Source organism: Aquarana catesbeiana, linkage group LG03 (assembly GCF_042186555.1).
Source record: "Aquarana catesbeiana isolate 2022-GZ linkage group LG03, ASM4218655v1, whole genome shotgun sequence".
NCBI lineage: Eukaryota > Metazoa > Chordata > Amphibia > Anura > Ranidae > Aquarana > Aquarana catesbeiana.
The window spans coordinates 682,632,671-682,654,059 of NC_133326.1; the positions used below are offsets into that span (position 1 = coordinate 682,632,671).

Consider the following 21,389-nt stretch of genomic DNA (forward strand, 5'->3'; position numbering starts at 1 on the left):
GGAATGGCGTCAAACTATGGTATTTAAAAATCTCCATAGGTGACATTTTAAAAATGTTTTAAAAGATTACTTGTTTAGAGTTACAGAGGAGGTTTTGCGCTAGAATTATTGCTCTCGTTCTAACATTCGAAGTGATACCTCACATATGTGGTGCGCACACCGTTTATATTAAGAGTACGCAACGTACATATGTGTTTGCTGCTGCGTACGAGCATGGAGGGATGGAGGCGCTTTAATTTTTTTTTTTTTTACACTGTCCCTTTTAAATTTTTTTCTTTTTGATCACTTTTAGGCTGGGTTCACATATGCTGCGGCCACAGTTCATAGCAGGGGGTCTGGTGCGTTCCTGTTCACCGATTCAGGTGTGAATCAGGTCTGAATCTTTACCTTAATTCGCACTTGAATCCGAACCAAAGACGCACGGGAACCTTTTTAAACCCGGACCGCAGCAGCCCCGGAGATGTGTAAACCGGCCCCCTTGGGAGCTGTTCACACTCTCCTGTCATGCGAATTGGTGAATTGGATGCGGAGAAACCAACATCCAACTCGCATATGTGTGAACCCAGCCTTATTTCTATTACAAGGAACGTAATCGCAGATTACCAGTCGATACATGTGATGTAGTAAAAATAAGGATGACAGGTCCTTTATGAAGAGATCTGTGGTTAAAAAGACCTCAAATCTCTCCTTTACCTTTAAAAGTAAAATATAAAAAAAATTTTTTTTTTAAATTTGTTCTTTTTCTTTAACCCCTTTGCGCCAGCGCCTCCCGGCCCTTTAACCACTTTAATACCGGGCACTTTTACCCACTTCCTGCCCAGGCCAAATTTCAGCTTTCAGCGCTGTCACACTTTGAATGACAATTGCGCGGTCATGCTACACTGTACCCAAAACTACATTTTTCTTATTTTGTTTACACAAATAGAGCTTTCTTTTGGTGGTATTAAATCACCACTGGGTTTTTTATGTTTTGCTAATTAAACGAAAAAAAATAAATTTGGGGAAAAAAATTCATTTCTCTTCGTTTCGGTTATAAAATTCTGCAAATAAATAATTGTTTTTCATAAATTTAGCCCAAAATGTATTTTTCTACATTTCTTTGGTGAAAATAACCCAAATCAGTGTATATTATTTAGTATGTAGGAAAGTTATAGAGTCCACAAACTATGGGATATATCTGAAAATCAATCAGTACTGACGGCCTGATCTCATTTCTTGAGGCACAAAGATGCCAGAACAGTACAAATACCCCCAAATGACCCCTTTTTGGAAAATAGACAGTCCAAGGTATTTAGTAAGAGGAATGGCGAGTTTTTTGAAGCTGTAATTTTGTTGTCATTATTTTTTGGAAAATGAAGAAATAAAAAAAAAAATTTTTTGTTTTATTTATTTTTTACATACTGTCACCAGTGCAGTACAATGTCATCATATAACGGGTGTGGCGGTGATCAGGGACACTGACTGGTGACAGTACGGAAAAAAAAAAAGGTTTTTTTTTTTTCCCCTATAAAGATTTTTTCCGATATTTTTTATTTTTTTAACACACTGTGACCAGAGCAATATATTGTTACCATAGTATCCTTGCACAACTCTGGGGGAGTGGTCAGGATTTTTTATTTTTTTTTACACGTTATGTTTGCTTATAGCAGTGCATTACATTGGTATAAGCAAGCATTTGATTAATTCAGTCTGTTTTGTTGTGATTAGTCAACGCTAATCACTTGGGTTGTTATTGGCCCTGTCTGTACCATGTGATCACACTGACCAATCACAGCTAGAAACACAATGTACACATGGATGGCTTGAAAGGAAGCCATCCATTGTTTACAACTGTCATGTGACTCGTCACGGCGGTCACATGGTACCAGCAACGAGCTGGTACTCTGATTGGTCATCGGCCGTGTCCCGCGGTGACAGATCACGCTGCTGCGCGGCCCCGTGATTGGCGCAGCATGACAGGACGTCATATGACATCGAGTCAGGATGGGAAGGCACCCGCCTAGCCGTTAATCTGCTATTGGCCAAGCAGGAACTGATTAAGAGGTTTCAGATCCCGGGAGGAAGGGCAGGGTTAATGATCATGTGACCACCGAGACTGTCACAGCATGCAGGGTGCGCGCTCTTGGCACATCTGTGTCTGCTAATTGGTATACAAATATGCAGCTGCTGGGCACCAGAGCCCACCCTCCAAGAGGGCACATATTTGCGTACTGTTGGCGCCTAGGAATTGAAAAAAAAAAAAAATTGTTTGTCACGATGTCGCTTTGGTCCTCCAAGGTCATATAGGCAATCTGAGACGATCCGGTCTCTGTTCGCCTCTGTGACCAGCCGGCCGCACCGGGTAAGCCTGAGAAACACTGCCAAATAGCAGAAGGAGGGGGGGGACGTCTAATGAGCCACTCGGAGCGCTTTCATGAGATAGCCAGCTGCCAGGTGAAAATAGAAATAGGGGGGTTATGGCTGATAGTTTCAGTCATAACCCTGGTAAACCACAACACATGTATATAAGTATTACGTTCGTCAAGTGGCTAAATTCTCCTTGTGATCCTGCCAATAACACAATTCCTGTCCTAGGGCGACACTGCAAAATCAACAGGTATTTTTTTGCACTTATACAGATATCACAGCAGGAGGAAGGAGCTCCTAATTCTTCTATATAGATCTTTGTATCACCAGAGGGATCACAAGCAGGAGGAAGGAGCTCCTGATTCCTCTATATAGATAGATCTTTATATCACCAGCAGGAGGAAGGAGGTCCTGATTTCTCTATATAGATCTTTATATCACTAAAAGGGATCACCAGCAGGAAGGAGCTCCTAATTCTTCTATATAGATCTTTGTATCACTAAAAGGAATCACCAGCAGGAAGAAGGAGGTCCCGATTCCTCATTATAGATCTTTAGTTATCAATGGAGGGGTCTCACCAGCAGGAAGGAGGTCCTGAATTTTGTTTGGGTACAACGTCGCATGACCGCACAATTCCCAGTTAAAGTGACGTAGTGCCGTATCGAAAAAAAAGGCCTGGTCATTGAGCAGCCAAATTTTCCGGGGCTGAAGTGGTTAAGGACATAGGCGAGATATGACTCAACCACCGCAGGCGTAGCCGGTCCCAACCAGTCTGTCAGATGGCGTAGCTACCCAGCCAAATAATAATAATATAAGTTAGGCAATGCCAGAAACAGCCTTAGGGCGCTGCAGAGTGGAGAACTTAAGTTTCCGCCTATGGGTGGCCCAAATAAAAGGTGATAAGTAGCGTGTCCAGGGTTTTAACAAAAATGATTTAGGTATTGATGTAGGCATGTGACATACAGACACTTGGGCAGACGTATCATCTTGTCTTACCTCTTTATACAGGGAATACAGGAACACGATGGTCTGTATGGTCTTCCCTAGACCCATCTCATCTGCCAGGATGGTATCTGTGCCCTGGGCCCAGGAGAAGCGCAGCCAGTTCAGCCCCTCCAGCTGGTACATGTGCAGGGTACCTCCTGTGGCGGTCACAAACTGCGGCTGAGCTTCATATTTCACTGTGGTCTGTGTAAGAGTCATTATAGACATTAATGAACAGGTACAATCAGGGCAAACAAACAAAATAGAAAACAGAAGATGAATTGCTTGCTGAACACTGAAGGATAATCAAATCACCTCAAAATAAAATCATAATAAAAAAAGTGCGGCGCATTAACCAATAAAACACCAGTCCAAAATAAGAAATAGAGACATTACACTTCACACTTGTTGCACATTAATGCTTTGTCAATAAATAAAAATGCCATAAATATATTCCCTATTTTGTAGACGCTATAACTTTTGCGCAAAACCAATCAATATACGCTTATTGGGATTTTTTTTTTACCAAAAATATGTAGCAGAAAACATATTGGCCTAAACTGATGAAGAAATGTGATTTTTTAATTTTTTTTTTATTGGATATGTTTTATAGCAGAAAGTAAAAAATATTGTTTTTTTTTTCAAAATTGTCGCTCTTGTTTTGTTTATATTGCAAAAAAAAAAAAAACGCAGAGGTGATCAAATGCGCACGACCGCGCAATTGTCAGTTAAAATAACGCAGTGCCATATCATAAAAAAATGGCCTGGTCAGGAAGGCGGTAAAACCTTCCAGAGCTGAAGTGGTTAACTACTTGACCACCAGATCCCCCCCCCCCCCCCCCCCCTCATGACCAGGCCATTTGTTTTGCGACACGGACTGCGTTATTTTAACTGACAATTGCGCGGTCGTGCGACGCTGTACCCAAATATAATTTGTCCTTTTTTTCCTCACAGATAGAGCTTTCTTTTGGTGGTATTTGATCACCTCTTATTTTTTAAGATAATTTTGAGAAAAAAAAACAATATTTTTTACTTTCTGCTATAAAACATATTGAATAAAAAAAAAAATGTAAAAAGTCAAATTTCTTCATAAATTAAGGAAAATATGTATTTCCCACAAATAGATCTGTCTTTTGGTGGTAGTTGATCACCTCTGGGGTTTTTATTTTCTGCGCTATAAGCAAAACAAGAACGGCAAACTATATTTTTTACTTTCTGCTATAAAACATATCCAATAAAAAAATTTACAAAAATCAAATTTCTTCATGAGTTTAGGCCAATATGTATTCTGTTATATGTTTTTCATATAGAAAATTCCAATAAGCGTATATTGATTGGTTTGTGCAAAAGTTATAGCGTCTGCAAACTATGGGATATATACTGGAATTTTTGGGGCTTTTTTTTTTTTTACTAGTAATGGCGGCGATCAGCGACTTAAAGCAGGGCTACGACATTGCAGCGAACAGTCAGGGAAAACTGTTTTGGGAACCAGTGACACTAATAGAGTGATCAGCGCTAAAATCATACACTGTCACTGTACTAATCACACTGGCTGGGAAGGGGTTTAAAATTAGTGGGCGATCAAAGGGTTAACTGTGCTTGACCAGTGTCTGTGTACAGTGGAGGAGGTGCTTTGACTAGGGGAAGGCATGGATTCATGTCTCTGCTTTGCAGGAACACAGAATCCATGCCTTCCCTGCTGACAGGACGGTGATCTGCCTTGTTTACATAGGCAGATCGCCGTTCTGGCTCTCTGCCTAATGATTGGCGGGTGCATTGGGTCCGCAGTACCCGCAGAGCAGCTCCTGCTGTGTATAATCACAGCGGGAGCGGGTCGCCGGCAGCGCGCATTCGTGCCTCAGACCCGGAAGTGCAGGATCATGCATGATCCTGTGCAGCAGAGCCTCCTTGCCACTGTATATGTACGTTATACGCTCAACAAGCGGTTAAAGTGGTTGCAAACCCTTACAGACCACTTTTACCTACAGGTACGCCTATAATAAGGCTTACCTTTAGGTACTGTAAATATCTCTTAAACCTGCACGGTTTAGGAGATAATTGCCATATACTCTTGCGCCAACGTCATCGGCGCATGTGCACTGAAGAAAGGGCACGATCGCGCCCGTTCTACAGGGCCCGTGCCGCGACTGTCGGCTCCCGCGCGCATGCGTGGGAGTGACGTCACGTGACTCCGGGCCAGTCGCAGAGCCGGAAGGAAGAGGGGTGAAGATAGACGTGGCCACCAGCGGGGGACATCGCGGGCTTCGTTTGCAGGTAAGTGGCACATAATGGGGCTAGTATGCGATGCGATAAATACTAGCCCATTATGCTTTTACTTTCCAGGGAACAAAAGAGGAAGTAAAACCCCTCAGTGTTTACTTCCTCTTTGAAGCGGGTGTAGGGCCACAGTAATGCGATACAGCTGCTTTATGGCGCCCTCAGTGTTTTGTCAGGAGGTGTACTTACATCGCTGGTGGGGGAGCTGGGCACAGCGTGCATGAATGATTCCTTGAGGTTCATCTTGAACTGAGGGGGGCAGAGGGCACTCTCTCCCATAATCTGTTCTCTGAAAGACAGAAGGCAGGTGAATGGATGACCCAGGAATAAGGTAAGCATCAAGGTGGAGTCTTATTAATGTTTTGTTCTTTTTACATTTATTTTATTCAAGGAGTATTAAAGCGGTATTAAACGCCAAACCAAAAACATACTACTTTGCAGCATACCAATCATTAGATGTGGTGGCTACATTAATTTTCCTTTTTTTTAAGGCTTTTTTCCTGCTCTGTTCTCACCTGGTGATCTGCCCAGTAACATACCTCCTATATCAGTGATGGTGAACCTTGGCACCCCAGATGTTTTGGAACTACATTTCCCATGATGCTCATGCACTCCGCAGTGTAGTTGAGCATTATGGGATATGTAGTTCCAAAACATCTGGGGTGCCAAGGTTCACCATCACTGTCCTATATTATGGCACCCCCACTCTGGATGAAGGAGCACTGGGGGCACATTTGGACAGCAGCATTGTCAGTCTGGGGGGAAGGGAGTGTTAAATGTACTAGCAGATTTAGATTTAGACACTAACAAATTAAAACCAAACGCCACTTTCCTCTACTCTCCCTTTTAGACCCCTTTCACACTGAGGCGCTTTTCAGGTGCTTTCTTGCTTAAAAAAAAAAAAAAAAGCACCTGAAAAGCTCACGAAAACCTATTTCCATTAAAATCAATGAATGCTTTCACACTGGGGCATTGCGCTGGAGGGGCGGTGAAAAAAATGCCCCTCTCCATTGAAATGAATGGAAAGCTCTTCAAAAGCCCCTGAAAAGCTCTTCAAAAGCGCTCATTGTTTTACTGGCAGTTTAGAAGCGCCTCAGTGTGAAAGGGGCCTTAGAATGAGACCCCTTTTACACTGAGGCATTTTCACGCTAAAAAAAACGCCTGAAAAGCTCACAAAAACCTATTTCCATTAAAATCAATGAATGCTTTCACACTGAGGCAGTGTGCTGGCAGGGCGCTGAAAAAACGCCACTCTCCATTGAAATGAATGGAAAGCTCTTTAAAAGTGCCTGAAAAGCTCTTCAAAAGCGCTCAAATGTTTTACTGACAGTTTAGAAGCACCTCAGGCCCCTTTCACACTGGGGCGGGAGGTGCGTCGGCGGTAAAGCGCCGCTATTATTAGGGGCGCTTTACTGTAGTTTTAGTGGCGGCATTCGTCAAGAAAGGGTTAGAGGCGCTTTGCCGTTGGTGTAGACGCGCTGCCCCACTGATTGTATACACCGCTCTTTCACCGCTCAGAAGATGCGGCTTGCAGGACTTTTTCTTCCGTCCTGCTAGTGCACCACTCCAGTGTGAAACCCCTCGAGGCTTTCACACTGGAGAGACAGCAGCGGCTATTTCAGGTCGGTTTGGAGGTGCTATTTTTAGCGCAATAGCGCCTGCAAACCATCCCAGTGTGAAAGGGCCCTAAAAGTTTTACCTAGATAAATAAAAGCTGATCATTGTAGCAACCCCTCTCAATGGTAACTGATTTGTCTCATCCTTCTAACTGCTACATTCTGCTGGAGAGCTTGTTCTTTTGAAAAACAACAGGCTTACTTGGCTGGATCACCAGGTGAAAACAGAAGAAAGAAAGCCTAAAAAGAAAACGGGTGCAGCCGTTATATCTAAAAAAAATGGGTAGGCTGCAATATAATAAATGTTTGCTTTTGGGGTTATTACCACTTTAATGTTCACCCCTCACCACTACATGTAAACCACCATTTAATCAAATTTCAAAACAGGTTTCCACTAACAGAAAGTCACAACCATGACTATCCTGTAAGGGAATAAAGCTGCATGGGATGGGTGCTTTCTCAGCCTCTTTCCCAGAATCCCCCATTATCAGAAATTCAGGTGAGACAAGCGACTGGTACCTGTGTTGCCAGTACATCTGTTTGTGGTAGTTGACGTCGGGCAGTTTCATGTTGTCCTCCTCCCACGTAGACTGGTCATAGGACAAATCCCTCCATTTCACCAGATAGCTGTAATTCCCTCTCTTGTCCACGCTGCAGGACAAAGACAGACACCACAGACCTCAATGTCACATGTTCACATTGTATGCTTTTTGACTAAATAGAAAAAAAAGTTAAGAGTTGCTCGAGGCCGGCCTTTCTCAACCAGGGTTCATTGGAACCCCAACGTTCCTCCAGAGATTGCTAGGGGTTCCTAAAGCAATGAGTGATTTCTGCTTCTCAGATAAGTGACCAATGACACCAGTGACCATTCAGCTATCAATATAAGTTACTAACCACCAATATAAGGTGTATTCTTCCCTCTGACCACCAATGTAGAGAACATTCTACCCTCTGACCACCAATATAAGGAGCATTCTTCCCTCTGACCACCAATGTAAGGAGCATTCTTCCCTCTGACCACCAATGTAAGGAGCATTCTTCCCTCTGACCACCAATGTAAGGAGCATTCTCCCCACTGATCACCAATGTAAGGAACATTCTTCCCTCTGACCACCAATGTAAGGAGAATTCTTCCCACTGACCATCAATGTAAGGAGAATTCTTCCCACTGACCATCAATGTAAGGAGAATTCTTCCCACTGACCATCAATGTAAGGAACATTCTTCCCTCTGACCACCAATGTAAGGAGAATTCTTCCCACTGACCATCAATGTAAGGAGAATTCTTCCCACTGACCATCAATGTAAGGAACATTCTTCCCTCTGACCACCAATGTAAGGAGAATTCTTCCCACTGACCATCAATGTAAGGAGAATTCTTCCCACTGACCATCAATGTAAGGAACATTCTTCCCTCTGACCACCAATGTAAGGAGAATTCTTCCCACTGACCACCAATGTAAGGAGCATTCTTCCCTCTGACCACCAATGTAAGGAGAATTCTTCCCACTGACCATCAATGTAAGGAGAATTCTTCCCACTGACCATCAATGTAAGGAGAATTCTTCCCACTGACCATCAATGTAAGGAACATTCTTCCCTCTGACCACCAATGTAGAGAACATTCTTCCCACTGACCACCAATGTAAGGAACATTCTTTCCTCTGACCATCAATGTAAGCGGTCCCTCCCTGCCAGCAATCTTCTGAGACACATAACAGATCCCAGAAGATTACCTGGCCACTAGCAGAGCGCAGCGCGACTCGCGTATGTGCACCCGGCCGTGGCTGTATTTAAAGCCCCAGTCCCGGAAAAAAAAAAATTAAAAAACTAAGAATTGCAGTAGGTCCTCCACACTGCAAGGGGTATATTCTTGTTAAAGTGGTAGTAAACTCTATTTATTTTTTTAATTTCTACCTATAGATAAGCTTATAGCCACTTCAGCCCCGTTAGAATTTACCCCCTTCCTGAGCAGAGCACTTTTTGTAATTCGGCACTGCGTCGCTTTAACTGACAATTGCGCGGTCGTGCGACGTGGCACCCAAACAAGATTGATGTCCTTTTTTTCCCACAAATAGAGCTTACTTTTGGTGGTATTTGATCACCTCTGCGGTTTTTATTTTTTGCGCTATAAACAAAAAAAGAGCGACAATTTTAAAAAAACGCATTATTTTTTACTTTTTGGTGTAATAAATATCCCCCAAAAATATACAAAAAAAAATGTTTTTCCCTCAGTTTAGGCCGATACGTATTCTTCTACATATTTTTGGTAAAAAAAAATCCCAATGAGCGATTATTGATTGGTTTGCGCAAAAGTTATAGCGTTTACAAAATAGGGGATAGTTTTATGGCATTTTTATTAATATTTTTTTTTTTTTAAAGGCGGCGATCAGCGATTTTTATCGTGACTGCGACATTATGGCGGACACATCTTTGACACATTTTTGGGACCATTGTCATTTATACAGCAATCAGTGCTATACAAATGCACGGATTCCTGTGTAAACGACACTTGCAGTGAAGGGGTTAACCACTAGGTGGCAGTGTAGGGCTTAAGTGTGTCCTGGGGAGTGTTTCTAACTGTGGGGGGCATGGCTGTGTGTGTGACACGTCACTGATCTCTGCTCCGATGACAGGGAGCAGAGATCAGTGACACTGTCACTAGGCAGAACAGGGAGATGCTTGTTTACATTAGCATCTCCCCGTTCTTTCTCCCCGTGAGGCGACCGCGGGTATCCCCACGGCGATCGAGTCCACGGGACCCGCAACCCGACCCACAAAGCCTGCCACCCGCTAGCCGCCTCTTAAAGGGGAACGTATAAGGTACGTGATTCTGCCTGTACGAGCCATTCTGCCGCAGTATATCTGCGTGATGCGGTCGGCAAGCGGATAATAAAGCTTACCTGTATGTTAAATGAATACCCCCTGAATGTGCTCCGTTTAGGAGATATTCTAGTAAGGGGCAGCAGGTGAAGTCACTGGCGCATGCGCTCTGTAGGATTGCCATACCCGTGCCGTTCCTTCAGAGCTTTGTGCCGCAGCTGTGACTCCTGCGGGCATGTGCAGGAGTAATGTCATCGTGGCTCGGTCGTCCAAGCGGCCGCAGCCCGTGAACCCAGAAAGGAAGACCTGGTGAAGATGGAAGCCCCCTGCAGCGACATGGTCCCTTGGAGGGTTTCATTTCAAGTTTGGTCTTTTATAATGTGCTAGTATGCGATACATATTAGCACATTACGCCTTTACCTTGCACATGACCAGGAAGGCAAGTATTATAGCTTATTCCTGTACCCCTAGACCTAACAAGCCTTTAACTCTGTCCTCAGCTACATCACTAACTTCATCTCAAAATATCACCCAAAACGTCCTCTTCACTCGTTTTAAAGACCTCCTGCTCTATAACTCCCTCGTCTCCTCCTCCCACTCTTGCCTTGACTTCTCCACAGCCTCTCCCATCCTCTGGAACTCATTACCCCAGTCTCCCCAGCTATCTTCTACTCTATCTGTCTTTAGGCGATCCCTGAAAGCCCACCTCTTCAGGGAAGCCTATCACGCCTCTACCTAAAAAACTGTATTCTACTTTTCTCCATCAGCTCATCCCTCACAGTTACCTCCAAACCAAAGTTCAGGTTTTAGACCAAAAAGGCTCCAGGCCAGGGGTGTCCAAACTTTTTTCAAAGAGGGCCAGATTTGGTGAAGTGAACATGCGTGGGGGCCGACCATTTTGCCTGACATTCTTTAAACCGTTTAAATTCGGTCTTATGCTATGTACACACGCTAGGATTTTCCGACAACAAATGTTCGATGGGAGCTTGTTGTCGGAAATTCCGACCGTGTGTGTGTGCTCCATCGGACATTTGTTGTCGGAATTTCCGACAACAAAAATTTGAGAGCTGGTTCCCAAATTTCCTGACAACAAAATCCGTTGTCGGAAATTCCGATCGTGTGTACACAATTCCGACGCACAAAGTTCCACGCATGCTCGGAATCAAGCAGAAGAGCCGCACTGACTATTGAACTTCATTTTTCTCAGCTCGTCGTACGTCTTGCACGTCGCCACGTTCTTCACATTCGGAATTTCCGACAACATTTGTGCGACCGTGTATATGCAAGACAAGTTTCAGCCAACATCCGTCGGAAATAAATCCATGATTTTGTTGTCGGAAAATCCTATGGTGTGTACATAGCACAAGTGTGTTAGTCCGAGCACTAATACACGGCCCAACAAGAATTCTCTTGCCTTTGTGGCTGTGTGTGGTGAAGAGATGAGCTTGGGCGTGTTATTTGGATATACCTTATTTATCGGCTTATAAGACGCACCTTCACTTTAAGAAGGAAGTTTCAGGAAAAAATCTTCAATTTTAAATAAAGAACTGTGAAGCAAAATAAGGGTCAGTGCCCATCAATGCAACCTAATTAGTGCCCATCTGCAGCCTCACAAGTGCCATGAATGTAGCCCACCATTGACATGAATGCAGCCTCACTGTTGCCATGAATGCAGCCTCACTGTTGCCATGAATGCAGCACGCGCGTTGCCATGAACGCAGCACCCCCCGTTGCCATGAACGCAGCACCCCCCGTTGCCATGAACGCAGCAAACCCCGTTGCCATGAATGCAGCAAACCCCGTTGCCATGAATGCAGCACCGCCGTTGCCATGAATGCAGCAAACCCCATTGCCATGAATGCAGCAAACCCCATTGCCATGAATGCAGCAAACCCCGTTTCCATGAATGCAGCAAACCCCGTTGCCATGAATGCAGCACCCGAATTGTCATGAATGCAGCACCCGAATTGTCATAAATGCAGCGCCCCCCATTGACATGAATGAACCCCCCCCATTGTCATGAATGCAGCACCCCCATTGTCGTGAATGCAGCACCCCCATTGTCATGAATGCAGCACCCCCCACTGACACGAATGCAGACTCACCATTGCTATTAATGCAGCCTGATTCGTGCCCATCTTCAGCCTCAGAGGAGACAGGGATGGGGGCGGGATGAGTGCCAACAGACATACAGGAGAAACTCCTGTTTTCTCGGTAGCCTCTTTAATAGAAAGTCCCGCCTCCTATGAAGGACAGAACAGTCATCCGATGGCAGCGCAGGAGACGTAACTTCCTTTTACAGAGGCCGCCGTGTAAACAGGAAACTCACCTGTAGGTACGGCACTCGCCCCACCCCCTCCCTGTTCCCTCCAAGGCAGCCAGCATGTACATCTTTTGTGACCCCCCCCCCCCCCGGAGTGCGGGGATTCATTGGGGGCCAAAGATATACATGTACAAGTTACCAGGCGGGTCGTCCGAAACCAGAACGGACTTTGGACATGCCTGCTCTAGACAGTATAAAACCAGAGAATCCAATGATGGTGAGATGAGTATCCTCTGAATTCAGCGTAATTCTTATCTGTCAAATGGTTTGCTTTTCTATTGGAAGGGGAACAACCATATGACTGCACAAATTACCAGCTCCAACATGACCCAAAGAAGTTCCATAATTAGTCCATATAAAATGAAATAAATAATAATAATAAAGTCCGTACACTCAGGGTTGCCACTAACAAGGAATAGAAGCCAAAATGCTAGCGAAGCTAAAAACAACAAAGAAAAGGAGGCGCCACTAAGTGTAGAAGTTTAAAACACTATTTAATAAAGACAGACAAATGGCAACTCACATGGGTGAACACCAAAACAGGTCATCCAGGGGCACAGTAGGGGAGCGAGTGGTGGTCTCTCCTAATCTCCACTGGTCTCAGGAAGAAGTGTGGCCGGCACATCTGTATGTATGGTAATCCTGGAGGATAAGGACAGTGACCTGTCAGAAGCCCCTCGCTCAAAGCTGCTGCAAAGCATTGGGTCCTTGCTGCAAACGGTTGATGGAAGTACCGGAACGTGTTGTGATCATCCCAGAACGAGGCCTGGAGTGCATAGAGCACAGCGGCGTAGGGCAGTGATGTCACTAAGGTGCTACGCGTTTCTGAGCAAGTGCGCTGCGTATGTTAGGGCAGCCACGCTCCTTCGTCAAGCAGTGCTACATCTGTACCATACATACAGATGTGCCGGCCACAACTCCTTCCTGAGGCCAGTGGAGATTAGGAGAAACCACCACTCGGTTCCCTACTGTGCCCCTGGATCCTTTACTCACACATGTGCCTGTTTTTGTCTTCACCCATGTGAGTTACCATCTGTCTGTCTTTATTAAAAAGTGTTATAACCACTTCCTGCCCAAAGACGTCATATGAGACCATAAGAATGATCATAGTGGCAGTTCCGCCGCTTGATCGTTCTTACAGGTGACAGGAGGGGACATCCCCCTCCTCCCGCCACCATCCGGTGCTTCTTCTGGCTCTCCCGTGCCATTAGGGACCCGGAGAAAGAATACGCCGCCGCTTGATGACGACCATAGAGATTTCCAGTGGCCAGTCATCTCTATGACTGTCGGAGGCCCGGGCACGATGTTATGACGTCACGTCCAGGCCGCGGATGTAAACAAAGCCACGATCGCGGCTGGTAAGCATGAGATCGGGATATTTTTTTTTCCGATCTCATGCTTTCCAGCCTGGAGGAGAGATGTGGGGTCTTATTGACCTCGTATCTCTCTATAAAGAGGGCCTGTCACGAATGATTCATATTACAAGGGATGTTTACATTCCTTGAAATAGGAATAAAAGTGATCAAAAAAAAAATGTAAAAGAAAGTGTTAAAATTAAAAAAAATTAAAAAGGAATAAATAATTTAAAACGCCCCGGTCCCCGGCAGCTCGCGCTCAGAAGCGAACGCACACGAAGTCCCACCCACATATGTAAACGCCATTCAAACCACACATGTGAGGTATCGCCGCGTGTGTTAGAGCGCGAGCAACAATTCCAGCACTAGACCGCCTCTGTAACTCTAAACATGTAACCTGTAAAAAAATTTAAAGCGTCGCCTATGGAGATTTTTAAGTACCGAAGTTTGGCGTCATTCGATGAGTGAGCGCAATTTTAAAGCGTGACATGTAGGGCATCTATTTACTCGATGTAACATCATATTTCACATTTTACAAAAAAATTGGGCTAACTTTACTGTTTTGTTATTTTTTAAATCATGAAACAGTTTTTTTCCCAAAAAAACGCATTTGAAAAATTTTTGCGCAAATACCGCGCGAGATAAAAAGTTGCAACGACAGCCATTTTATTCCCTAGGGTGTCTGCTAAAAAAAAGAATAATATTTGGGGGTTCTAAGTAATTTTCTAGCAAAAAAAATATGATTTTTTACATGTAAGAGATAAGTGCCAGAATAGGCCCAGTATGGAAGTGGTTAAACTTCTACACTTAAGAGGCGCCTCTTTTTCCTTGAAGAGATCCCTTAGAGAAGTGGTCTCCAAACTGCGGCCCTTAGGCTTGCCTTTATCTGGCCCTTGGGGCACAATACTAATATCCTTCTACTGGTATGAGACACTATCCTGCCACCTGAAACCAACAATGAGGCACCTTTTCTCCCAATGACACCTATAATGGGGCACTATTCCTCCCTATGATGCCAACGATTGGGGCACTATTTCTTCCTCTAATTACAAACGTGGCGATGTGTAGCCCCACTGAGGCCAGGAAAATTTCCACTCCCGTCATAGTCCGGCCCTCCTAAAGTCTGAAGGACAATAAACGGGCCCTTTGTTTAGAAAGTTTGGAGACCCCCCCTGGCTTAGAGCTTCAAGATAGACAGCCAATGCCAGACAGAAACTACATCCCTGTTTTCAGTCTCTCAATCCCTCACCTGTGATTGATAATCCTCTGTATACACATCCACTCGGGTTTAATGCCATAGCGGTAGAAGCGTTCCTCCATATCGGAGTATTCGGCATCTTTGCTCTTCTCGTTTTTGCCCTCATCTTCTCCTGAGCCATAGTCAAAAGGCGGAGGCTCGTCCATGTCATTCTTCCGCTGGAAGTTGCGGTACATAACCGTGTGGAAGATCTCCAACTGGAAGAAATGTTGAAGGAGAACCACAATCAAGATAAATATATGGGGGGGGGGTGACTTTTACAAACATTCCCATTTAAAATGTATGGACCTGGACAATTCAGCACTAGACAATGTTTGTGCATTTTGTGAATCGGTGGCTTTACTATGTACCCCTTACTCATTCATGTGTTTGTGTGTGGGGAAGGGGGGGGTATCTGGGGGGGCCCCCTTACTTTTTAGTAAAGTTCCAGATTATAATAAGGCCCCCACTCTCAAACCCCAACAAGGTTGTGGGGAAGAGGAACTTGTCATTATCAACATGGACAAAGGTGCTTTGCCTTGCCCCTGGCACCCCCACCATGATGAAGGCATGAGACCTTGTATGGATCAGGGAAGGGGCGCATGTTCACCTCCTGCCAATGGCGCCGGTTTAAAAAAAATACACAATATTCAGAATCGCCGTTTTCGGCGATCTGAATACTTTGAAGTGCAAAGGAGGGATCGGGGGTCTTTTAGACCCCCGATCTCTCCATAAAGAGTACCTGTCATCACCTATTACTGTCATAAGGGATGTTTACATTCCTTGTGACAGCAATAAAAGTCATCATTTTTTTTTTTTTAAACACAATTTATAAATATAAAAATAAATAAAATAAATAAGAAAAAAAAATTTTTTTTTAAAGCGCCCCCGTCCCCGCGAAGCAAAGAAAACGCGTACGGAAGTCGCGCTCGCATATGTAAACGGTGTTCAAATCACACATGTGAGGCATCGCCGTGATCATCAGAGCAAGAGCAATAATTCTAGCACTAGACCTCCTCTGTAACTCTAACCTGGTAATCGTAAAAAAAAAAATTTACAGCGTCGCCTATGGAAATTCTTAGGTACCGTAGTTTGTCGCCATTCCATGAGTGCGTGCAATTATAAAGCGGGACATGTTTGGTATCTATTTACTCGGCGTACCATCAACTTTCACATTATACAAAAAAATTGGGGTAACTTTACTGTTTGTTTTTTTTTTAATTCATGAAAGTGTCCCTTTTCCCAAAAATTTGCGTTTAAAACACTGCTGCACAAATACCGTGTGATATAAAATATTGCAACAATCACCATTTTATTCTCTAGAATCTCTGCTAAAAAAAATATATATATAATGTTTGGGGGCTCTAAGTAATTTTCTAGCAAAAAATACGGATTTTAACTTTAAACACCAAATTTCAAAAATAGGCTTAGTCATGAAAGGGTTAAGCTCCTTAGCTTTCTGAAGATCCCTGAAGCGGCCCAGTGACGTCATCCTTGCCTAGGCAAGCTGACCAGAAGCCAGGGAATAAGGTGAGTATCGGTACTTTTTTCTTCTAATGTTTTTTTTTTTCTTTCTTATGCCCCATACACACGATCGGACATTCCGACAACAAAATCCATGGACGGATGTTGGCTCAAACTTGTCTTGCATACACACGGTCACACAAATCTTGTCGGAATTTCCGAACATCAAGAACGCGGTGACGTACAACACGTAGGACGAGCCGAGAAAAATGAAGTTCAGTAGCCAGTGCGGCTCTTCTGCTTGATTCCGAGCATGCGTGGAACTTTGTGCGTCGGAATTGTGTACACACGATCGGAATTTCCGACAACGGGTTTTGTTGTCGTAAAATTTGAGATCCTGATCTCAAATTTTGTGTGTGGCGGAAATTCCGATGGAAAATGTCCGATGGAGCATACACACGGTCAGAATTTCCGACAACAAGCTCCCATCGAACATTTTCCGTCGGAAAATCCGACCGTGTGTACACGGCATTAGTGTTATACAATGGGGAGAGGTGCTACAAAAGAAGTACATCTTGCATTTAAAAATGAAAAGACTGTTGATTCCGTTTTATAGTGTAGAGTGTATGTTGCCTGCTGCACTGGTCTGACTGGCTCCTGAATTCTAGATGAACATCTTGGTCTGAAGCCTTTGGAACCAAGAACCATACACACCTGCAGTTCGGTGATCCAGCTACAGTGCCAATACGACATGTTGTGCCACTTCACAAAGAATTCTCTCTCGGACCTGCCTTGCAGGATTCTTGGCTGTTCCTGGTCTGTAGGTGGATTGGGCGGCTGGATTCCTTCCGGGGGGACACCCCAACGCCAGTGTAGAATTTTCTGGACCCTCCCTTTCAACTGTGGGCACTGCGGACACAAAGGAAACCTTTGTTAAAAATCATGCATCTGTACATATACTGCATACACTTCACGAGAAGACTGAAGGCTTCTGAAATAGAAAACAGTATAATATATGAACCTAAAACCAAAAATGTAATATATCACCGTTGACCGGTCCTTAGATGTGGTGGCTGCATTAGTTCCCTTTTCTTAGCCCTTTCTTCCTGATTTTCACCTGGTAATCCTGCCAGTAACACGCTTCCTGTCCTAAGGTGACCGCGCCTATTCACTGTACCGTGATTATGGAGGAGGCTAGACTGCTGGCTTCACGATTAGGACTACAGTGCCTTGAAAAAGTATTCATACCCCTTGACATTTTCCACATTTTGTCATGTTACAACCAAAAACGTAAATGTATTTTATTGGGATTTTATGTGATAGACCAACACAAAGTGGCACATAATTGTGAATTGGAAGGAAAATGATAAATGGTTTTCAACATTTTTTTTACAAATAAGTATGTGAAAAGTGTGGGGTACATTTGTATTCAGTCAATACTTTGTAGAACCGCCTTTCACTGCAATTACAGCTGCAAGTCTTGTTGGGGATGTCTCTACCAGCTTTGCACATCTAGAGAGTGAAATTTTTGCCCATTCTTCTTTGCAAAATATCTCAAGCTCTGTCAGACTGGATGTAGAGCGTCTGTAAACAGCAATTTTCAAGTCTTGCCACAGCTTCTCAATTGGATTTAGGTCTGCAACTGCCATGGCACTGCACATGTGATCAGTTATGACACCAGCCATTTGATGATTTGACAGTTTGGTTGAAAGCACAACCAATGTGACAGTTAGAGCCTGTTCACATGGGGGCGACTTGTCAGGCGACCTAGCTGCCTGACAAGTCGCCTCTCGTTCTGTACAACGGAACCGTTCTAATCAGAGCGATGCAAGTCGCTCCGACTTAGAAGAAAAGTTCCTGTACTACTTTGGGGGCGACTTGCATAGACTTCTATACAGAAGTCGTCTTGCAAGTCACCGTGGCAGTCGTGTGCAGGTCGCCTCGGTGAGGCGACCTGCAAGTCGTGCCGCTTCTAGTGTGAACCGGCTCTTAGCAATCTCGGCATGTAACTGCTTTCTGCAACCGTTAAACTGATGGATTTAGTTCCGCTTTAATTCTCTGTAATCACTGAAGTGGAACTAAAGTCTAATAAAAGAAAACTTACGAGCAGACAGGCTCTATATTGCAGAAAAGATATGCAAGGCATTTTGCCTTGTCTTCAAGTGGGGTGGTGCTGGAATAGCCAACCAATGCAGTCCCATTGCACATGGTGAGAATGGGTCCCAAGCAATCACAATTCTCATGTTTTAACTCTATCTCGGGTTCAGTTTCAACCCTAATTCTTTTTTTTTCTGAGGAATAACATTTCTCACCGTACACCGTGGGCACAGCCACTCTCCATGCGGGATGTCGGGCAGAGGGGGATTCAGGCAATGGATGTGATAGGAGGACACACAGGCATCGCAGCATAACAGTTCTCCGCCATCTTTGCACACACGGCAGAACTCCATGTGGTCATCCTCTTCCTCTCGTCTGTCTCGCCGACGCTCTTCTATCTCTTCCTCTTCCAGATCTTTGGCCTCCCACTGGATTCCTTCCTTCTCCTGCCGAACCAAGAGTCAAAAATAAGTAAAACGAAACATGAACAAAGTTTTATAAACACCCACAATACTGTGCTATCAACAGTAATATCAATCATATAAATGTGCTCAAAATCTTATCATAAATTCAATAAAGCAATAAAACACAAAATACTCATTCAATGAGTCCATATATGTGTGAAAACACAATAAACACAAAAGTTCCATGAAAACAAATCAACGTGACTTCTCTCTAAGCTTGTGCAGAAGGAACGTGGAAGTTGAAAACCTTCACCACGATGGATCCCCCTTTTGGGTGCGCTCTCACCTTAATATATTGACCCGCACAACAAAGGTCACAATTTACTTCTATTTGATTGATCACATCAACACCTCCTCAGCCTGATTATTAAAAACCCTATTGTAACCTCTGGAACTATGGTGATTAACAGCAGCTAAGGTAGTGGATAGATTGACACAGTTTCCATGTTAAAACACAATGGAAACTGATATAGTGCACACTGTTTGTTTTAAGCCACTCACATATTAGAAGACAAGGATAATGCATATATTACTGTGCTCCCCGATGACGTCATTATGACAAAACGCGTAGGGAATTGCTACACGGAACTGAGCGCGAGAGAGAGAGAGAGAGAGAGAGAGAGAGAGAGAGCTGACGGCTGGAGGAGCTGGATTACATTGACAGCATCCATTACCACCCACTCCAGTTTAAGCTGAGGAGTGCAACTTGAAGGTATATATGCATTCTCCTTGTTTTTTAACATGTGAGTGGCTTTTTATTTTCAGCTGAACTCCAAACAAAGATAAAAGGCAAAAAATAATGCAACTAAATATTCATGAATCCATCCATAACTTATTTTTTAATTGCAAGCAGTGTAATGCCCTGTACACACGATCGGACATTCCGACAACAAAATCCATGGATTTTTTTCTGACGGATGTTGGCTCAAACTTGTCTTGCATACACACGGTCACACAAATCTTGCCGGAAATTCTGAATGTCAAGAATGCGGTCACGTACAACGCCTACGACGAGCCGAGAAAAATGAAGTTCAATAGCCAGTGCGGCTCTTCTGCTTGATTCTGAGCATGCGTGGAACTTTGTGCGTCGGAACTGTGTACATAGGATCGGAATTTACGACAACAGATTTTGTTGTCGGAAAATCTGAGAACCAGATCTCAAATTTTGTGTGACGGAAATTCCGATGTAAAATGTCCGATGGGGCCTACACACAAGCTTCCAAAAAATATTTTCCGTTGGAAAATCCGACCGCGTGTACGGGGCATAAGAGTTAGCAGTACCTAATTTTGACTTGGTATCAGCCTTTTGTGTCTACTTTACAGCCTGTACAGTAGAGTTCAAAGAAGGGGAGGGAGAAGCAACAAGGAGCCAATTAGGTGGCACCAATAGAAGCAGAGAGAAGAGTGAGTTATTCACATGTTTGTCAAGTACAACCTGTAAAGACTTCAGCTGCTGTCTAGACTTGCTTAGTGCTCCACCTACAGACTGCAAGCAGTAAATGACAAATACTCTTGAAATACTGTATTTCAAATTAAACGTACTAAAAATATTTTTGTATTTTTTATATCAAATGATAAATAAGGAAATACATATAAAAACAAGTATACATTCCCTCTAAAGGGAGGTTTTCAAATTTACAATCCTTTTTTTTTGTTTGTTTGGCCACAAGCTTTGAACAGAATTTAGGTTTTTCTGAACTTATCATCTGTTATTCTCAACGAAGCGAAGGAAAAACTACCTTTTCTCTAAGGAGGCGTTAAAGGTGAAGTCAGGAGAAATAATAAAACTACCATTGCATTGGGGCTTAGATGGCAGCCTGAAGATTGAATCAGCACAGGCCTGAACATCCACCTGATAAAACTTTGAAAATGTGTCAACATTTTCAAGGACTTGTGTGAACATTTTGCAAGGCCTTGCAAACCTGCAAAATGGATGCTTGATGCTTAAAAGCCCAATAAACACCTACAGATCTGGTGGAATGGGCTCTAATAGGGAAGGGAAGAATAAGTGATAATGATACTGATAACTGATAATGAGTAGCCTGAATCACCTAGCAGTGGTGGATAAAGAAGCAGGATGTCCCTTGTTGGGGCCTTCGGGAAGGACAAAAAGTGACTTCTCAAAAAAGACGTTGCAGAATCTTCTTGGCATGTTTTGGAGCAGGACATAGGGAAGGAAGAATAATGTCCTTATTGAGGTGAAAGGAAGAAACAACCTTGGGGAGGGGAAGGAAGGTCTGGGTTTCAGGACCATTTTGTCCCTATGTAAGACAAGAAAAGGCTTCTTGCAAGAAAGGGCCATCCATGCAGAGACATGCCTGACAGAGGTGAGATCCTCCAATGGGATGAATCAGTTCAAAATGTGTTTTTTGAAGAACCAAAAGTACCAGATTCAGATCCCAT

At 43.8% G+C, this 21,389-nt stretch overlaps 1 protein-coding gene across 4 annotated transcripts in view; it reads right to left on the reverse strand.

Moving 5' to 3' along the window:
- The window catches only part of CHD3 (chromodomain helicase DNA binding protein 3), a 153,227-nt gene that overhangs the window by 77,035 nt on the left and 54,803 nt on the right, over nt 1-21,389 (reverse strand). For all 4 annotated transcript variants that reach the window (XM_073622962.1, XM_073622963.1, XM_073622961.1 and 1 more), the window contains 6 exons: nt 18,738-18,968; nt 17,140-17,334; nt 14,974-15,179; nt 7,743-7,874; nt 5,797-5,896; nt 3,343-3,534 (listed from right to left, as the gene is read on the reverse strand). In XM_073622962.1, coding sequence (XP_073479063.1) covers nt 3,343-3,534; nt 5,797-5,896; nt 7,743-7,874; nt 14,974-15,179; nt 17,140-17,334; nt 18,738-18,968 — 1,056 coding nt within the window. The remainder of the gene's footprint in view (nt 1-3,342; nt 3,535-5,796; nt 5,897-7,742; nt 7,875-14,973; nt 15,180-17,139; nt 17,335-18,737; nt 18,969-21,389) is intronic.